Genomic DNA, 19,418 nt, shown 5'->3' on the forward strand with positions numbered 1-19,418 from the left:
TCCTAAAAATGTTTTAGTTACTGTTTTAAATATTGTTAGATAGATAGATAGATAGATTCTTTGTTCTTGACAAACATCATTTTTTAAAATTCTGGCTATGCACTTTTCAAAAGTAGGTTTTGAAAGTAGCCAGTTTTTCAAAAGTAGTCAAGAAAATGCAGAGATTTAAATGCAAAAGACAGAGTTGTTGTGTTTCAGTGATAGCAGACATCTAAGGTACTTGATCCCTGAACAGCTTCCAAAATATGTGCATTACTATAGGCAGGGCTGTTGTATGCTAAAAAGTGGCTGCGGGGGGTGGGGGGGGGACGACAACATGACGACATGGGGAAATTCTGTGTGAAATTAATTCCAGTTCTCCATCAAGAAAAGCAAAACAAAGAGAATCTGTATATATTGGTTTCTTTTGCACTGCTGACCAAGAGCAGAGAAAAGTACCATGGAGGATATGAAAATTCCTTTCTCTACGGACACCCTTTTCATTTCTTTCCCATCATTCCTATCCACACTGTTTACCAGCGCAGAAATAACAACATTTGCACAACCTTTGCTATATATCAATAACAAGGCTATTCATTTCAATATTTCCCAAGGTATGCCATGTGCAGAAACACAAGTCCAGGGGTCATAACAGTGTGGAACATCATGAAATCAAAGTGTAAACACAATGCTGTGAGAGTGGAGAGGGGATTGCTAGAGAATACAGATATAGTTCTGGTCAGAGACATGAAACTTTATGTCCTTACAGACAAAGGAATGGCCTCTTTTGCAGATCCTCCAAGACCCATTTTCCAGGTATTGAAGGCACCTCTGTCCTGTAAATACTGGTTGTTTGTTTTTTAGTGATTGGCATTTAAAGCTGAGGCTGTTCAGAAAGAACCTTGTAAGAAAAAGCTGAGACTGTTAAGAAAATGATTTGCACGTATATTTCCTTACCAAAAAATGTTTTTATGCCATTCCAGACTCTTTTAGTTTATGACCTCCTGAAAAAGAAGTATATAAGGAAGCAGACTGGCCTTTACATCATTCCCTGCCCAAATAACGAGTATAAGATCCTTGAAGGAGGCCTTCTACTTGGACTTTCAGAGAACAGGTAATATATTTACAGCTATTAAAGATAATATGGCTGTTTTCTGTTTGCCAAATCAAACGGAATAGTCACCATCAGCTATTAATATTGGTATGACATGAATTGACTAGATCAGTGGTTCCCAATTAGTTAATTACTGAGGACCCCATCTTTTTCAAAAGCCAAGCCACGGACTCCCTACTTTTAAAAATTTTTATAATTACCTCTGAAAAGCAATTTTTTTGAACAAAATAAGCCCCTAATAAGCAAATGATTTTAGGTATATGAAAAAAACAGACTAGGGCTGAGCGATATCTAGTCTTTAAAATCGTGATATATCAGCAGCTAAACATGGGGATATTCTGATATATCACGATGTCTGAAATTGGAAATCAGGCGGGTGGGGTGCATGCAGATCAGGCATGGGGATGAAGGAAGGAGCAGCTGTGGAGATCGGATGGTTGGGGGGAGGAGAGGAAGCGGAGTCACCTCCACTGCATGGTTTGAGTGGGATGGGATGGGGATGGGAGATACAGCAAGCTGCTGTCATTGGAGCAGCCAGCGGTGGCAGCCAGCGAAGATGCAGTGCACTGTGGCTGCTGCTTTCCTGCTGACTGAGAAAAGCTGCTTTGCCTCAGTGCCAGGGGAAGGTAGTGCCACGGTCCCTTGAAGTGAGGGTGACAAGCTGCCTTATTCCCCATGAGCATGAGGAAAAGGCAGTGCCTTGTAATCGGCTGCCCTGGTCTCTTTCAAAGTGAGGAAAGGCAGCTCAGATCAGCAGCATTATCAGCTGAGATCATTGTGCAATATCAGCAGTATCTTGAATTCAGCTGCCCTTAATTAGGAACCACTGGACAAGGCTGTCTCGTAAGTTTCCAAACTCAACCAAGTCATGCTTATAGCAACACACTGAGATTAAATAGTGAAAGATTCCAGGAAGTTCCAGGGTTATTTTTCTGTTGGGAAAATCAAGGCACAGTGGAGGCTAATATCTTTTAAAAATATGGTTTATTTTACACATATTTATACCTAAATCTTCAGTGGAGAGGATGCAGAACAGTATACTCCAAGAGTATACTCATTGGCCTGCTCATAGCTTCAGCAAGCTTGGGTCCAAAGCAGCTGTCAGTCATGGCTGCTGCTCAGATAAAGGAGGAAACATATGGTAGCTTTTTGCATTGCCAATGGCCCTTAATGGCCCAATACCTGGCTCCCCATTGTTTATCAATGGCTCTGCACTTAGGGCCAGGAAGATTTGCATAAACTCACCCGGGATTTTTTTGTCTGGCACAATTCTGCAGCTTGTATTCTCCCTTCATATTCCAAATATTATCTAAAAATTTCTACCATTCACTAGCAGATTCTACCCTAGATCTATGACACTATGGAACCAGGAAGGGGTAGAATGTCCTGCTCATGTATAAAGTGCAGTCTGAATTGCTTCATTTCTGAAGCCTATTGCTCTTTACAAGCTTCCGACATGAAATGGATGGGCAGAGAGTGAGCTTAGCAGCACATAGTAAAAGGTGGTTTGTCTGTCTTTGATTCTCAGCCCCCCCCCCCCCCCCCTTATCTCCTGAATTGCTCTGTTACTGAATCAGAGATTTTACTCAATTTTGTGCCCATCTTACATCAACTGGTCACCTTGAAGTTCTAGAAAGTTATTATCTGTTTGCTTTTCTGGTTCCTGATTTCAGAGACCATTTTATTACCTGGAACTTGGAAACTGGATTTATTAAGGATCGATTAAGGCCAGAATACAAGGACAAATTTTCATCGCAAGCTGCAAAGCCAAACGGTTCCTTGTCCAGGGAAAACATGAAACGATGCAAAGGAGTCTTGCCTAACAGAACAACAGGTTTCAAACTTTTCATACTAATTCATTCCCTTTGCAGTTTACACAAGATATTAAAACTTACAGTGCATATATTGTTCAACCACCACCACACCCCAGTTGCCTCAAAAACCTTTTATCAGAGGTTTTGTTCTTAGTTGTGTTAGATAATCATTGCAGTGAGGCAGGACCAAAAAAAAAGGCCAGGTTCCAAATTATCAAGTTCAGCATAGCCAAGAGGTGTTTACATTTGCTGCTCCTCATGCATACATACATATGGCTGCAAAGCAAATTGCTTTTTATATTTATTTGTTTCTTTGCTTGCTTGCTTGCCTGCCTGCCTGCCTGCCTGCCTGCCTGCCTGCCTGCCACTAAGGACCTTTGGCTCAAAATGAAAAATTCAGCAGAGCATAGGTCAGCCATTAGGGGGACCTTGAAGCAGTGTTTTGGATCGTGGCCTGATCTTGTATCACCAAAACACACAAAGTGGCTTACAGCAGTTGAAATCCACTCACGCATATGTTAAAAATCGCAATTTTAAAAGTTATTTGCAACACCATTGCATTCTATAGCAGTGTTACAGCTTCCATGGGAAAGGCGAAATGAAACAATGACAGGAAAGAGACGGAAGAAGGAAAAGGCAGCAAAAATGGAGAGGGAAATGCTGCAGCAACTTGCTGATGAAAAGAGCAATGCCATTGACCAGTTCCTCCTGAGTGGAGACGAGAAGGTGAGAGGCAATGTGTCCTAAGCGCCCTATGTTTATCTCGTGCCAATGTGCTAATAGTTTGCATTTATTTTAGTGCCTTACAATCCTGTTTTTTCTAACCCATACCACATTGTAAACTCTCTTGAGAAATGAACTTGTGCCATTTTATGGTTTCTCAAAAATATATGAGTTAGAATTAAGACGCTGTGTCCTTTAACCTAGAGATTGTTTAATTCCATCATAACTTATGAACTTTACTGTATTTATTAAACATTTCCTGGAGGGATTTCTGCTTGTGCCTCACCCAGCTAATTCTGTACTTTTTTGTACATAACTGAATATACTATTAATCCTACTCAGAGAAGACCCTTGAAAGGAATGGATTCAACTAACGTAGGCCCATTAATTTCAGCGGAATTGCTCTGAATAGTACTTAATTGGATACAACCTAGGATTTTTGTTGTTAATTGTTTTATGATGTATACCACCTTTTAGGTGCTTAAATGATTGCTTTCACATTGATATTATGGCTTGAACAATGCGTGTGTGTAACATGCACATACTTTTGAGTGGATGCGTGGACCTCTCTTGCATCTCCAATTATGCATGTACAGGAAATGGCAGTGGATTAAATGGAAGAACAAAAAGCAAGCAAACACTGTAGGCTTGTTCACCATCCTGCAAAAGAATACCTTTAAGAAGCTTGCACTGCAGCAAGAGTCCACTGTGGGTGGACTTTGGCTGCCTGCATGCCATACATTTAAAGCACTAAGAATCCTGGGGGTTGTAGTTTAAGAGTCCAGGGAATTGTAGCTTGGGGGGGGCACAAACTATACTTCATAAGATTCAGAGGTGGGGGGGGAGGGGGGATGTGCTTTAAATGCATGGATGTACACAGCCCATAACTCAGTCTTGAAGTAGCTTTGATACGCCCTGGGTCATCATAGTCTTCCTGTAGTGAAATGGAGCACCAGATATTTAAGGAAAGAATTACTTCAAGAGCACTCCTCCACTTGTAAGAAATGGTGCAGAAGAGGTGCCTTATTGGCAGCATATAGTACAGGAGTTGGTAATTCTGCCAGTCCCTGCAGTAAACATTTACAGTGGTACCTCTGGTTACAAACTTAATTTGTTCTGGAGGTCCATTCTTAACCTGAAACCATTCTTAACCTGAGGTACCACTTTAGCTAATGGGGCCTCGCACTGCTGGTGCACAATTTCTGTTCTCTTCTCATCCTGAGGTAAAGTTCTTAACTCGAAGTTCTAGTTAGCGGAGTCTGTAACCCAAAGTGTTTGTAACTCGAGGTGTTTGTAACCCAAGGTACCACTGTATAGCTTATCCCTCCATTCCTCATAGGCGCAGCTGTCTTATACCTAAGGCCTTTCATACAACTGCTAGTTGCAAGGGAGGACAGATGCACCAACATTTTATTTCATGCAAGTATTTATGGCCCAATATCTAAAAATTAATCCACACATCCCATTATCTTCTTTTAGATTGTTGTGTGTTCCTACTATGCACATCACCTGTCAGTGTTCAGCTTGGAAAGCATGTCCCATCTCCACACCCTTGAGAGCAGAGAATCCATGCTTTTCTTACACAATGCCGCCTTGACCTATAACGGCCATTATCTGGTGCTCTCCAATTACAGCGAGAAGGAGAAAGTCAGCTATGTAACGCTATGGGATTTAGCCACAGGGAAGGTATGTTTTCTGAAATTCTTTTGAGGTGGCAGAGAACCAGCTTTGCAGTTTGGGGTATATCCCCCCTCCCCCCAAAAAGAGGTAAATGAACAGCCACAGCTTCCTCACAAATAGTGTGCAAACTAAAGCAATTTTTGCTGAGCACTGCTCTCTTTCAAGCTCTCCTTACAGCAGTTCAAAATTAATGATAGAAAACATTCCCAGTTCTAGAATTTCTGAGTTTGATGTCCTCTTGTCTGCCCTCCCTCCTGTCCCAAAGCTAGACCTGCAACTCCTGCTCTCTGTTTCCTGATGCAGCTGGCTCTTCATTGTACCTTCACACCTCATTCTTCCAAAGCTGTAGAGTAGAACACCATCAATGTACTGGAACACTACTCCAGCCTGCCACCTAAAGGGAGAAAGGGCAATGCTACACATTAGCAAGTGCTAAGTAAGTGTAAGTACATGACCAATGTATTTAAAATGGATTATCTCTCTCCTAAAAATGCAGGTTAGGAAAAGACTAAAAAATGAGCCAAATGTCTGCTGTACAGCCATTGCTGCTGATGCTAGTAGGATAATTTTTGGAGTGATGGTGGAAAACAGGTAAGCAAAATGTCAAAGTTTAGTAGGTTTTTTTCCTATGATAGCCCCCCCCCCCCTTAAATCACTCAGTTCTTCTTAATTGTTTTCTGGAACAGTTTGGCAAGAGTGTCACAGCTGGACACAACTGTAACAGGTTCTGATTTCAGGCTTTTGGAAGCAAAACCTCATGGCCCACACAGACAAGCCTTTTAAATGAAGCGAAATTTAAGCACACAGAGGCCTATTTTTCATTGGATTCACCTCTCTCCCTCCTGGTGGAAGAGATTGCAAGTACCACATAGCCGTTCTTCAGACATCAATAGTATATTGACTAGATGACCCTTGGGGTCCATTCCAACTCTACAATTGTATTATTCCATATAATTACCTCGGGTTAAGTACTTAATTCGTTCCAGAGGTCCGTTCTTAACCTGAAACTATTCTTAACCTGAAGCACCACTTTAGCTAATGGGGCCTCCTGCTGCTACCGCGCCACCGGAACATGATTTCTGTTCTCATCCTGAAGCAAAGTTCTTAACCTGAAGCACTATTTCTGGGTTAGTGGAGTCTGTAACCTGAAGCATATGTAACCTGGAGTGTATGTAACCTGAGGTACCACTTTATCTACTGAGACACTATGCTTGATTTAGTAACGCAGGAATTTTTTCATAAAGATTGGAAAGTACTTTGGGCAGGTACAAGGGATTACAACTTTGCAATTCAAGTTGTCTTCCTCCTAGATAGGCCCATTGTGCTTCACAGACTATTGAAATTCTCCTGCTTTCCACTTGTCTGAACACAAGGTGGAGCTTCCCTATGAGCATACAGGGCCTGTCACATACAGCCCTTATCACCAAAGTTTAAGTGTGTACCACAGGGAAAATATTATTAAAATAATTTATAGACCACTATTCATTTTGAGATGAAATACCAAGTCCAATGGTTCTACTGTTCCAAACATGACTAACCCTGGTTCCAATCCTATTTGTCTTCTAAAATTTTAGTATATCCTTTGTATCTACATCTCATCAGAAATTGTATTAGAGACTAGATATATTTAATTTACGTGCTCAAGAAAGGCTTGACTGTCCAGCATTCAGCTGCACAGCTGTTAACTAGCTAAACTTCCGGACAATCGTTTGCCAGGTTTCATTACTTGGCATGACTTTGTGTAAGCTTGGGTAACTAAATAGTGAGATGACATTGTAACACCTATACAGTGGTACCTCGGTTCTCGAATGAAATCCGTTCCCAGAGCCCGTTCGGCTTCCAAAATGTTCGAAAACCGAGGTGCGGCTTCCCATTGGTTGCAAGAGCTTCTTGCACTCAGCAGAAACCACGTCACATGTTTGGGTTCTGAAAAATGTTCGAAAACAGAAACATTTGCTTCAGTGTTTTCGATGTTCGGGAGCCAAAACGTACAACATCAGAGGCGTTCTGGAACCAAGCTTCCACTGTATGTGCATTTCCTGGAGCAGAGATGCTTAGGTTCCAAATACTTTTGTACAAAAATTAAAAATGGTGCAATGAAAGGAGCAAAGAGGACATGAAGAAGTGATCCACAGCTGTATGTCATGGATTGGAAACATTTATTCAGCCCAAGGTCCCTCATCCCTTCTGTAAGGGTTGGAACTACTTTGGGCAGGTACCTTTTAAGTACAGTAGTCTTTAGTGAAAGAATATCTAATCTGCATTTGGACTGTTGAACATTATGTCCTACATATTAGAATATGTTGTCCAGTACAGTGGTACCTCGGGTTACAGACGCTTCAGGTTACAGAAATAGTACCTTAGGTTAAGAACTTTGCTTCAGGATGAGAACGGAAATCGTGCGGCGGTGGCGTGGTGGCAACAGGAGGCCCCATTAGCAAAAGTGGTGTCTCAGGTTAAGAACAGTTTCAGGTTAAGAACGGACCTCCGGAACAAATTAAGTTCTTAACCCGAGGTACCACTGTATTCCAGATGTCCCAAATTCCAAACATCCAATATACTGCAGGGCAAGCTGAAGAAAATGTGAACTCAACACCTTTTTTAAAAAAAACCAACATTTGCTCACCATTTACATACAAGTAGTTATTGCCCTGTCTCAGTAATACAGTACTACAGAACTGATCTCTCTTTTTTGTGATTTCTAGGATAAAGATCTGGGATCCGTTTAAGCATAAGCACAAGCTAATTCAAGGTTATGAAGGTCTTCATCTAACTGTGTGCAGCAAACTACACATATTAGATGGAGCAAAGGCTGTTCTGCTTGCAGGTTTGTGACAGATTTATTTTGTGGAGGCTGTTGGAGGCAGTAGGGCTAGAATATTTTTGTTACATTAAGCTGGGAATCAACTCAATGCAATTTTCTCCCACGGTTTGCTTTATTTGCTTACAATGGCTAGTTTAAACATTTAATGGCAAAGCAAAGGTAAAAGACGTCTCTGAAACGGGTACTTTATAAATGAAAAGGGGGAAATCCTTTCAATGTTGGCATGATTTTTAACTTTTCAGCCACTCTAACCCTTTGAACAAGGGGGAAACCAGAAAGAAATATTGATTTCTATTCTGCATCCATAGATTTAACCAACATGAATGGGTTGCTATTATGATTGATGGAAAAGGAGGGAGAATTCACAATGCTCTGCCTTAGCAGGACATAATGTGATGTTATGCGTATTTTTTCCCATTAGGTGAAGTCAGTATCTGGGATTTGGAAAGCGGCAGTGTTATATCAGTCTTTACACCAGACAGCAAAATCTCCTGCATGACAGTTGCGTTTGATAGAAACACAGTTCTTTTAGGTTTGAGTGACAACCCTACTCTCATTACTTTGAAAATGCTGAGCACCAACACCCCTGCAAGTTCAACAGGAAAAGATTTGTTTGGAGAGGAATCCTCAAGCAGTGAAGAAGAACCTGAAGTTATTTAAAAGCCAAAATTTTAACCAAGTTAGAAGCTAGCATTCACAACTGAATTTTTTTAAAGAGAGTATGTTACAAGATATCCATTGATTTGGGAGGAGTGGTACAAAATACTTTTGAGTTTCTGTAATGTTGGATCATCACCCAGAGTAGACCCAAGGTGACCCAATGAGCTTGTGTTGATTTTAATGGGTCTACTGTAAGCGAGATGAGTGCCACACCCCAGCCTTTGACTGGAATTAACAGTCCAGGGTCCTTTACCTTTTACCTTCCTCTGTAACTTAGTTAGTTTATAATCTTGCCCAAACAAAAATACCTACTTTTAGTTTGATATTGGTAGATGTTTCCTGGTCTTCTGCATCAGTGAGAACTTATATTGGTTGCATTGTCTAAGGATCCAAGCAGAGATTATCAGGGATAAAACACCCAAGTCACTAGTTCCATTTGTGTTGAGTTATACAGAGCAGCTTTATTTAGCCTTGAGCTCCCAGTGTTGCTGGACCAAAACTCACATCATCCCTGACCATTGGCTAAGCTGGCTGAGGTTTGGTGAGAGTTGCAGCCCAACAATATCTGTGGTCTCAAGGCTGATATAGAAAATATTTTGTGACCTAAATGTCAGGAAATGGATGAATGATTTGATTTTAACAGAATATGTAGAAGGAAGCAGTTCCCCCCTTTTTTAGGAGCAGCAAAAATTGGGATACATATATACTACACACATGGTGAAGCTCATGTGCTTGATTAGGTTTCATAAAGGTAAGAAAGGGGTTATCTATCAACTTTAAGAATTGTTATGACAGTGATAATGGATTTCAGCGATTTTGTAAAAGATATAATCAGAATGTTTCAGCGGAAATATTGATATTGTATTGTGAAATTTACTGATAAATTAAAATGATAGCAAACATTCGGATGATACTAGGTAATAGCTATTGCATTATGAATATGCATTTGATATCATACTAATCTAAAGCTAAAATAAGCTAGAGTAATACATTTGTCTTAGTGCTACTAACAATGAGGAATTCTGTTAACTAATTTAGTTGGGTCCAGCTGATTTTGCTCCATCTGAATATCTCAAAGTATGGTTTTAAACAGGACTGTGTTTGTTCTCATCCTTGCTTGGCTTTTGTGTGATTGGGTTGGCACAGCTTATTCCTTACATATAGGCATTGACAAACACTAGCCTCAACCATCTCTCTTTGGCACATACTGTACTTAAGTCAGCTTTGTGTAGAAGAACACCAGTTTATAAGTAAGCATTGGTACAACAATTTCTGATGGCATATGCTACCAGCTCATTTTGAATCAGCCGATCAACTTCATTTTGTTGTGATGTAGCAGAGAGGAGTGGGGATCCCACCTTTCTGAACATGCTAGATTGGCTTGACTTGAAGTTTAACATCAAGCAGGCAGAGATAAAAAATCATCCTGTTTAGGAATTCATTCAGATGTCCTGTTTCATCAATGCCCTATTTATTCTGAGATGCAGTTTTAAAAGGTAAGTGCAACATGATACAGCATAGAATGCCTTCAATTATGAAATTACGTTTATTGCTTACTGTTCCCACTTCCCTCTTTCCTGTCATTATATGCTGCTAAATTTAGGGACACTCAAAGGGAAGAATACTACTTGTCAGAAGGAATCTCAGCATTCATACTTATTATGGTTTTCATCAGAACTCCAGTACTTTTATAGCTTTATTTCAATACCATTTGTCAGATACAAATAAAAGAATATTACAGAACACAGCTAGAGAGCTGTGTGGGGTGTTCCAAACATGTACTGGGGACTTTCATTCTCACTCCACCCTATGTCAAGGTACCCCTGGAGTGACATTTTGTGAGGCAAATGGAGAATGCAGTGTGAAAGGGAAAACTGACTTCTTTCCACATGCACAAAAACATTTATTATACATGTACATGTTTCTTTGGATCCCAGCCTGTGTGTGCATTACTGAAAATGGGGGCAATATAAAAATGTTCTTTTCCATTTTTACAACCAAAGTGGTTTTTATTCATAAAACATAGCATGCAAAATATTAGATCCAAGTAATTGATACACTTCAGTGGCACAGTTCTTATTTGCATGTGCCCAGGCTTACAAAATTTAGAACCAAGAGGGAGATTGTCAAACCACAGCAAGCAAACTTATTTTAAAATCATTAGAAGTTCATAGCAATGACAGTTTCTTAAAAATGGGAAACATTATCATTTTGCTAAGATAGGGCTAAGAGTCAGGTTGTCAATTGGAAGCAGAGGAGACACAGGAATTGCAGACGCTAGTCTGGGCATTCCCTGTTTAGGAATAGTGCAGATATTTAATGCACACCATTACCTGGTTGCAGAATTATTATGCCTAGAAACAGATCTGAAATGCACAAGTAAGTTTTACCATCAGTGGAAGGTGTTGAATATGGTGTTAAGCACACAGGAGCGAATAAATCCAAAACCAGTTCCCAGTCTCCTTCAGTCAGCTGGGATCAAGTCACTGTTCAAAATATGTCCTCTTTCTTAGAATTTCAACAACATGCTAGTACCTTGGGACTTAAATTTTCCTACTCATTGCATTATTTTGTTCAGGACACTAGGGAGAAGCAACTAGACATCCAAAATAAATACATATATCTGAACCTGCATTTTGTTTTTCCCAAAAACCCTGAACAGAAGACATATTATTTATGGAAGAAGACTTCCTTTTTCACTGGAAGATAGTTCCCAATCAGTGTTGCCCCATGAAATTGTGAGACAGTGTTTCAGAATCAGTTGAAATAAGTGTCCCATTCCTCTATGGAATACAGAAGTAACGATGCAGCTGCTAAAACCCGACACCTGACAATAACAGCAGTTCCCAGTTAAACTAGGTAATATATAAGGTCCCAGAGATGCTGCTACTCACCCCTACAAAATGAAAAATGTCCACCTTAAGTGAAGTATCTGGTCAGAGCTCGTGATAACTTTTTTGTATGTGTCAAAGTATCCAGAACTTTTTCAAAGATCAGTTAAACCACAAAAACTTTAACTGCCACAGAAATGTTTCAGTTTGTTGTTGCAGAAACAAGAGTTTGAAGATATGTGAATTTATTATCGGGCTGTTTATTCCGTTTCATTCACATTGCTATTTCCTCACATGCACGTTATAACCTCTGTGAAATGCAAATAGATCCCTCTCAAATGCTAGAGAAAAATAGCCTTGTTTAGAAAAACCGGATAGTAGTATGTTAGACAGCTAGACAGAGGTTACAGCTGTTTGTCATCAAATTTGGCATGTAGAACTCGATTAAAGAAATAATATCTAGTTTTGGAACACCTTCAGTTACTGTCTGCTCCAAAAATAAGGCCTGGTTCCTTATGTATAAGGTTTTATAAAAAGCATTACGCTTTTGAGGAACACAGTTCCTTTTGTCTACATCTACATCTATTGTATCCCTCTTCTATAAGAGGGCATTTGCTTTTTACTACTACTCAACTTTCCTCAGCTCCAAGAGCCTAGAAAGCACAAAAGCCAGTTAACATACTAGTCCAGGCAAACTCTTATAACTTGGCCAAAGACTTATAGATATTATAGTACTTACGCATCCATTGTACCTGTAAACTTTTCAACATGATTGTATGTTCCTGCCATCATCCAAGAAGTCAGTGGCAAGATGGCACAACATGAGTTAAAAGATGGAAAGGAACAGAATGGGAAAATCAAGTAGCCTCAGTTCAGGACTGTCTTTGTAATGCTGAGTAGAACTCTTCTAGCCATCATATTTTATTGTTTAATATACCGTCCCTAAAAAGGCTTCTAACCTCATCACCACAAGATTAACATAGTGACATATACAGAAATCACAAGGAAAGCAATAAAGAAGAATGTTGGCTTTTCACCCCGAAAGACTTAAAATGTAACACTAGATTAACCCCAATTAAATATGATCTTTTAAGACTCTGAAGTCTAAAAGCGTCATAGAACGAAAGTGTTCTCAGCAGAATGAGCTATAATGGACTAAAGTTACAACTGCAACAGATGTTAAAATACCAGTCTTAACATGATTATCCCTCCAGTCCGTCCTCATCAGGCATCACCATAATTCTGCAATTAAAAAGAGTGAGGGACCAAGAACTCTTGAATCCCCTTTGTGCTACTCCCATGTGACCCTGTTCGAAGAATTTGGTTTTTTTAGTGCAGAATATTCAAAAGCACAAAAGTACTAACATCTATTAATACTCCATTAGTACTACAGACTGTAAAAAATATTGCATAGTTTTATGCATTATTCTAAAATATGGGTCTGCCTATTAAACAGTTTTTAATAAAAACTACGCAGCTCTCAATGTATTCAGAGCACCGACTACCTCGATCTTCTATCTTTTTTGGATTTGTCTGTACATTTATCCATAGTCTTCTCATTGTCTCCTCTGCACTTAGGACAATACCATTTCCCCTTCGGTTTGTAAGTGAGTCCAACACATGAAAAATGAAACCATTCAATGGGACATAGTTCATTGTCACACCCTATCATTTCCCCGTAAGACACTTGGTCACAGAGACAGTAAGTTGGTTCATTAGGGTCTACTGCAAAATCTACTGGTGAAGCTTCCCTTTCTTGTTTAGCTTTAGAGCGTTTCTTTTTCTTAGCAGATTTGGATCTCTTTTCTTTAGGGGGCTGGTCATCATATTCATCAATTCCATTTGCTATATGGCATATATCACGGCTTTCGCTGGTGCGCTGTCGACGTGGTCTTCGTGAAGATCTTTCTGGTAGACAAGGGTCCACTTTTGACTTTTCAGTGGGCTTCTCTGTATCTGACAGATCTTGGAAACACTGAGACTGGGACTCTATTTGCCGGGCTCTGTTCTCTACCAACTCAAGCATCTGAGTGACTATTTGGATTTTCTCATCACCAAGCTCTTGACTGTTGATCAGTGCTCGCTGAAGATGCTGCTGCAAACGCTTTTTCTGAGCAGGATCATCTTCACTCTTGTATTTTTCATAGACTTCGTCGATTTCTTTTAACGCTTCTGTTAAAAAGAAGTCAGAATAAGTGTATTATGAACTAGAATCCTTCAAGTCACTCCTTTCAAGTTGACAAATGCTAATCTTGTACTAAAAATGTGAATAGTACATATCTGAGGCTATGTAATAAAGCATATACTTTCAAAGGATAGTAACACATTAAAATGCAAAAACAAATCTGTCCAAGGCCTCTTCCAAAATACAAGGAAGTTTTTTAAAAGCATCTAGAGGCTAATGTGTCATTTAGCATGTCAGCATTATAAAGTGATATAATTAAATCTGGTGTTTCACAGGGGAGGGGGGGAAAGCATGTTTGTTTTTTCTAGTTCTTTCCTCTCCTGACATCCTACCTTGAAATGGCAAGCTGCATTTTTTCACATGTTAAGTACTGAAAATTACTATTTCTGTCAATTTACAAGAGGTAGGGAATCTCAGGTCTAGAGCCCAAATGTGGCCCTTCAAACCTTTCCCCAGGCCACACTCTTCATCAGCCTTGCTCTGCTTTTGCCTAGTGGGAATCCATTCTAGAACTATGGCAATGCCTCTTTGCTTGCATGGATGGCAAACAGAGAAATGCTTGTGTAAAACATACAGATTCTGTATGGCTAGAATGTAGCCTGCTGTGCAAAGGCAAGAGTCATGCCCACTGCTTTACCTACTTGTGCCTCTGGCCCTACCCACTGTGTGCCCCCTGGAAGGTTACCTACAAAAGAATGTGGCCCTCAGGCTGAAACAACAACAACAAAACAGGTTTCCTAGCTCCATTTTGCAGGGAAGTTGGAGAAAAAATTAGAGTGAGGAAAAGACACCATTCCCCAAACACCTCCATCCGCATTCTAACATCATACACAAGAGACCACAACATCATAGAATTGTAGAGTTGGAAGGGACCAAGAGTATCATCTAGTCCAACCCCCCCTGCAGTGCAGAAATCTTCTTGTTTGCTTCACTTGCCTGGAGGTGTTACTACCTGCTCAATTTGTATTTTGGTCATAAAAACAGACTAAAACCGTGTAAAAAGATTGGGGGGGGGAAATCCCTTGGTTGCAAGTGGAACAAATAGTAGTAAATGGCCTTGAATATATGCTCTTCACCCATCTGCCACAAACACTAAAAAGAAAAAAGCACTTTTACCTACCACATATATAGTCTGTTGATACAAATGATAGCCCCCGAACCTAGCTAATGTAGCCCTGTCAGCCCTACCTGGGAACCGGGTGGTGTGCAACTGTGCAGGTGCGTGCATGCGAGGGAGATCACTGCACTGCATTTGAAACAACAACAACAACAACTCAACTTTGCAGAGACGTCTCCCTGTGCAACCAAGGGAAAAAGGAAAACAATTTCGAAGTTCGCATCTCGGAACTTTTCGGGCGATGCATCTCACCGGAGACCCCCCACCACCACCACCACCACGGAGGCGTCTCGGGCGTCACACGGGTTCTGCTACTGAACCTCCTTCCCTCGTGAACTTGGACTTAAAAAAAAAAAAGGTGGCCGAGGGCATGCCCCGTCGTCCGCCGCCCCCTCCCGGCTGGCGTCACAGGGTCATGAGGGCGGGGTGGTTGTGCAAGCCCCGCCGGGGCCCCAGTGCCGCCGGGGCCATTCCTCAGCGCCCACCCCCTCAAGTTCGCCCGCCCCGAGGGCCAAGGCGGGTGGGGGCTGGCGGAGCGTGGCCATTTTCCTCCCCCTCCGGGCGCCTGGTGAGACGTGGACGCCCCTCCTCCTTTCAAAGCAAGGGCGGCTGGACTGGAGGGGTGGGGGGTGGGAGCAGCGCCGTTGCCTCCGCCGCCGCCATCGCCCCCTCCTCCCCGCTCTCTCTCTCCCCCCCCCCCCCCGCTCACCCCGGCAGCGCGTGTCCATCTCGCGCAGGAGCGAGGCCAGCCTCTGCATGTCCAGCGGCAGCGACTCGACGCACTCCAGGTAGTCCTGCACGTAGCGCGCCAGGATCCTCTCCGACACGCCGCCGCCGCCGCCCGGGAAGCCGGACACTCCGCCAGCCCCGCCGGCTGCAGTGGCGGCAGACCCGGCAGCCGCCGCCGCCGCCGCCGCCCCAGACCCCGCCCCCCCAGGCTGTTGCCCCGGCGACCCCAACATCATTACGCGACGTGACAGCGACCCCGCTTCCCCCTCGGCGGACCCGGGGCCCTCGAGCGATGGGGAGGGGGAGGGGAAGGAAGCCCCTCCGGCCGCTTCTGTTAATCGGCGCGGGCAGCCGAGGCGAAAGAAAACCTCCTCCCTCACTTGGAACTCCCCGCCTCTTTTTCCCTTCCGCGCCCCCCCCTCCTTCTCCTCCTCGCTTTTTTTTTTGTACCGCGGAGCACGCATGCGCGAGGCCTTGTCCTTATAAGGAGCGGCCGGTTCGCATTCTCCCGCCTTCCCCTCACACCCGACGCGATTGGTCCGGAGGGATGGAACGTCAGGAGGCCAACGCGGAAAACGAAGGGCGGGGTCTCAACTTTAAAGAGACACCGCTCCATGCAATTACGGTTTCCCCTCCTTCCCTTCCTGCCGGTGCCTGGTCTCAACGGAACGATCAGTCTCGCCCTCTCTCTCACACACACACTCTTTATCAGAACCCGCCTACTTTTTTCCTCCAGCCAATCCGCTGCCGAGAGGGACGGAAATGAAGCCGGAGAAACCGAACGCTCCCCCCGCCTCCCCCTTTCACTTGTGTCTGAATCTGTTGACAGCGGCGCGTGGAAGGGAGGAGAGAAGGGCTGGGGGAACAAAAGGGAGTTGGCGCGGGGGAGGGAGGAGAGAAAGTGACACTGGAGCGCCCACGTGGGGCTTGGGGGGGGGGAATGGAATGCTCTGCTTCAGGACCACTTTGCCAATAGCAGTGTGCTCCCAAACGTTGTTGTTGTTTAGTCATTTAGTTGTGTCCGACTCTTCGGGACCCCATGGACCAGAGCATGCCAGGCACTCCTGTCTTCCACTGCCTCCCGCAGTTTGGCCAAACTCATGCTGGTAGCTTTGAGAACACTGTCCAGCCATCTCATCCTCTGTCGTTCCCTTCTCCTTGTGCCCTCCATCTTTCCCAACATCAGGGTCTTTCCCAAGGAGTCTTCTCTTCTGATGAGGTGGCCAAAGTATTGGAGCCTCAGCTTCAGGATCTGTCCTTCCAGTGAGCACTCAGGGCTGATTTCCTGAAGAATGGAGAGGTTTGATCTTCCATGGGACTCTCAAGAGTCTCCTCCAGCACCATAATTCAAAAGCATCAATTCTTCGGCGGTCAGCCTTCTTTATGGTCCAGCTCTCACTTCCGTACATCACTACAGGGAAAACCATAGCTTTAACTATACGGACCTTTGTGGCAAGGTGATGTCTCTGCTTTTTAAGATGCTGTCTAGTTTGCCATTGCTTTTCTCCCAAGCAGCAGGCGTCTTTTAATTTCGTGACTGCTGTCACCATCTGCAGTGATCATGGAGCCCAAGAAAGTAAAATCTCTCACTGCCTCCATTTCTTCCCCTTCTACTTGTCGATCGCCCTTGCTTCGAGGGTCTCTGGACTCCTCCTGCTTCTCCACTTCTCCACTTTTATGCTCTCGAGACAGATTTATGCAGAGAGAAAAGTAACTTGGTCATAGTGTGCTGCTCGCCATGCTACGTGAGCTACGGTGGCTTTAGAAATTACCCCGCACCTGAAATGAGTGGGACTTGGAAGTTTCCAGCTACATATAGTCCAGGCGCACATAGTAAACTCGAGTGAACCGACTATCGAGTAAACTGCACGAAACAACACATTAAACCAAACACGTAAAGTCCAACACAGTAAAAAAAATCGAAATCAAATCAGCCGTGCTGCAGCTCGAGCAGGAATTGAGACAAATTACTGCTGCTGGTTGGGAGGCTCAGCCGGCAAGTCCTACGGAACTCAGTAAGGCTTTTTTTCCTGAGTAACATACTGATGCTGTTATTGGTGGTGCTGATAACGCCAAGGTCATGGCTTCGATTTCCCATACTAGATCCAAGTCTACTGGTGCATTTGTAATAATAGTTTTTAAAAAAGGCGTTCTGAGAATGAGCCCCGTTCTGTTGGTGCGGCGATCTCTGTGAAAGATGCACATGCGCACTACCTGCGTGACTATGGAGGTGACGAGAGGCCCCTCCCGCGCCCACCCGCTCGGCCCTGAGGGCTTCTTGGCGGAATCAACGTGGGCTCGCGAGACGGGTTGTTGCGCGCTGCAAAGCCCGCGGCACTCTCTGCCCAGGGTCCGGGGACTTTCCCCTAGGCGGGCTCAGGGGCCCAAGAGAAACAAGCGTTCTCCGCGCGTAGCCTAGAGAGCAGGTCTTTAGAACACCCTACAAAAAACGACGCGGGCAGCGGCTATATAAAGCCTTGAGGAAGCGCCTTTTTTCCAGGTCATGGCGAGCAGTATGAAATGCAAAACCTTTTCTATTTTATATAAAATTGTAGTGCGGAGGTTCTCTTTCTCTCTCTCTTTTTTTATGTGGGGGGGATTGTAGGGGGCGGCAGTTCTTTACTACAGAAGGTTTGGGTGCGTATGCTAAACCTGCATGCAGATAGTATGCAAATGTAACGCATCGCCCCGCCCATTACTAACTGGAATTTAAGAAGCGGAGCAGGAATTCCGGCAACTGAAAACTTCTAGGTTATGGCTGTATAGCCTGAGATGAGCTCGCTGCAGGTGCGACGACTGCCTCAGGTGGCAGGATCCACGGGGCGTCAGATACCGCCCTTCTGCTCCTGATGTTCTTGTTGCACATCTTCCCTCACCCCATTTCCCCTGGCAGGGGCCGGGTTGGAGGGCGCCAATCCGGTACCGAAATGTATTGGGCTGGTCCTGCTGTTTTCCCATTGCAGGGCTTATTTGAATCCATGCTCACAAGGTTATATTGTTCGAGATCCTGGTGGTTTTGCTTATTTTGCATATAAAAAATTACACCTATTATCGCTGTAGAAATTAGAAAGAGAATCTCTGAGCATGTGCAAAGTGCCATTCATGTTTCATTAAATAATTGTCACCCCCCAAAAACTACTGGAAAGGGAGGGGAAGGACCCCTCATTTGTTTGTAAATGGAACATTCCATTTACCACTGTTCCAATGTACAGTGGTGCCTCGCAGGACGAAAATAATTCGTTCTGCAAGTCGCTTCGTCTTGCGATTTTTTCGTTTTGCGGAGTGCGGATTTCCCGGGTATTAACAGTTTTACGAAAAAGGAAGCAAACTCGCAAGACGTTGTCGTCTTGCGAAGCAAGCCCATAGGGAAATTCGTCTTGCGAAGCACCTCGAAAAACGGAAAACCCTTTCGTCTAGTGAGTTTTTTGTCTTGCGAGGCATTCGTCTTGCGGCGCACCACTGTATTAGATAAGGAATGAGGGTGGCGCTGTGGGTTAAAACACTGAGCCTAGGACTTGCAGATCAGAAGGTCGGCAGTTCGAATCCCCGCAACGGGGTGAGCTCCTATTGCTCGGTCCCTGCTCCTGCCAACCTAGCAGTTCGAGAGCACGTCAAAGTGCAAGTAGATAAATAGGTACCGCTCCGGCAGGAAAGTAAACTGCGTTTCTGTGTTCTGCTCTGGTTCTCCAGAAGCGGCTTAGTCATGCTGGCCATATGACGCAGAAGCTGTACACTGGCTCCCTTGGCCAAGAAAGCGAGATG

The 19,418-nt window shown here is 43.5% G+C and overlaps 2 protein-coding genes across 8 annotated transcripts in view; one reads left to right on the forward strand and one right to left on the reverse strand.

Moving 5' to 3' along the window:
* The window catches only part of LOC309349555 (uncharacterized protein), a gene marked incomplete at its 5' end in the record, with an annotated part of 18,294 nt that extends 7,867 nt beyond the window's left edge, over positions 1–10,427 (forward strand). For 2 of the 5 annotated variants that reach the window (XM_081875674.1, XM_081875677.1), the window contains 8 exons: positions 594–795; positions 963–1,093; positions 2,767–2,927; positions 3,476–3,633; positions 5,110–5,316; positions 5,807–5,901; positions 8,016–8,137; positions 8,556–9,407. In XM_081875674.1, coding sequence (XP_081731800.1) covers positions 594–795; positions 963–1,093; positions 2,767–2,927; positions 3,476–3,633; positions 5,110–5,316; positions 5,807–5,901; positions 8,016–8,137; positions 8,556–8,794 — 1,315 coding nt within the window. In that variant the 3' untranslated portion in view covers positions 8,795–9,407. Of the gene's footprint in view, positions 1–593; positions 796–962; positions 1,094–2,766; positions 2,928–3,475; positions 3,634–5,109; positions 5,317–5,806; positions 5,902–8,015; positions 8,138–8,555; positions 9,408–10,397 lie in introns of those variants that run through there. The other 3 variants (XM_081875675.1, XM_081875676.1, XR_014160028.1) reach the window with 3 other exon arrangements.
* Positions 10,428–11,865: 1,438 nt separating this feature from the next.
* Positions 11,866–15,892, reverse strand: ING2 (inhibitor of growth family member 2; the record flags this gene model as incomplete). 3 transcript variants are annotated; one of them, XM_081875935.1, is made up of 2 exons in its annotated part: positions 11,866–13,797; positions 15,637–15,892. In XM_081875935.1, the coding sequence occupies 2 exons, from the start codon at positions 15,890–15,892 to the stop codon at positions 13,127–13,129; spliced, it is 927 nt and encodes a 308-aa protein (XP_081732061.1). In that variant the 3' UTR covers positions 11,866–13,126. The 3 variants fall into 3 exon arrangements, with proteins under 3 accessions (XP_081732061.1, XP_081732062.1, XP_081732063.1); XM_081875936.1 differs by lacking the exon at positions 15,637–15,892 and adding an exon at positions 15,090–15,396; XM_081875937.1 differs by lacking the exon at positions 15,637–15,892 and adding an exon at positions 14,999–15,394.
* Between the last annotated feature and the right edge of the window lie 3,526 nt (positions 15,893–19,418).

Source organism: Podarcis erhardii, assembly GCF_964252035.2.
Source record: "Podarcis erhardii genome assembly, chromosome: 9".
In the NCBI taxonomy this organism is placed as follows: Eukaryota; Metazoa; Chordata; class Lepidosauria; order Squamata; family Lacertidae; genus Podarcis; species Podarcis erhardii.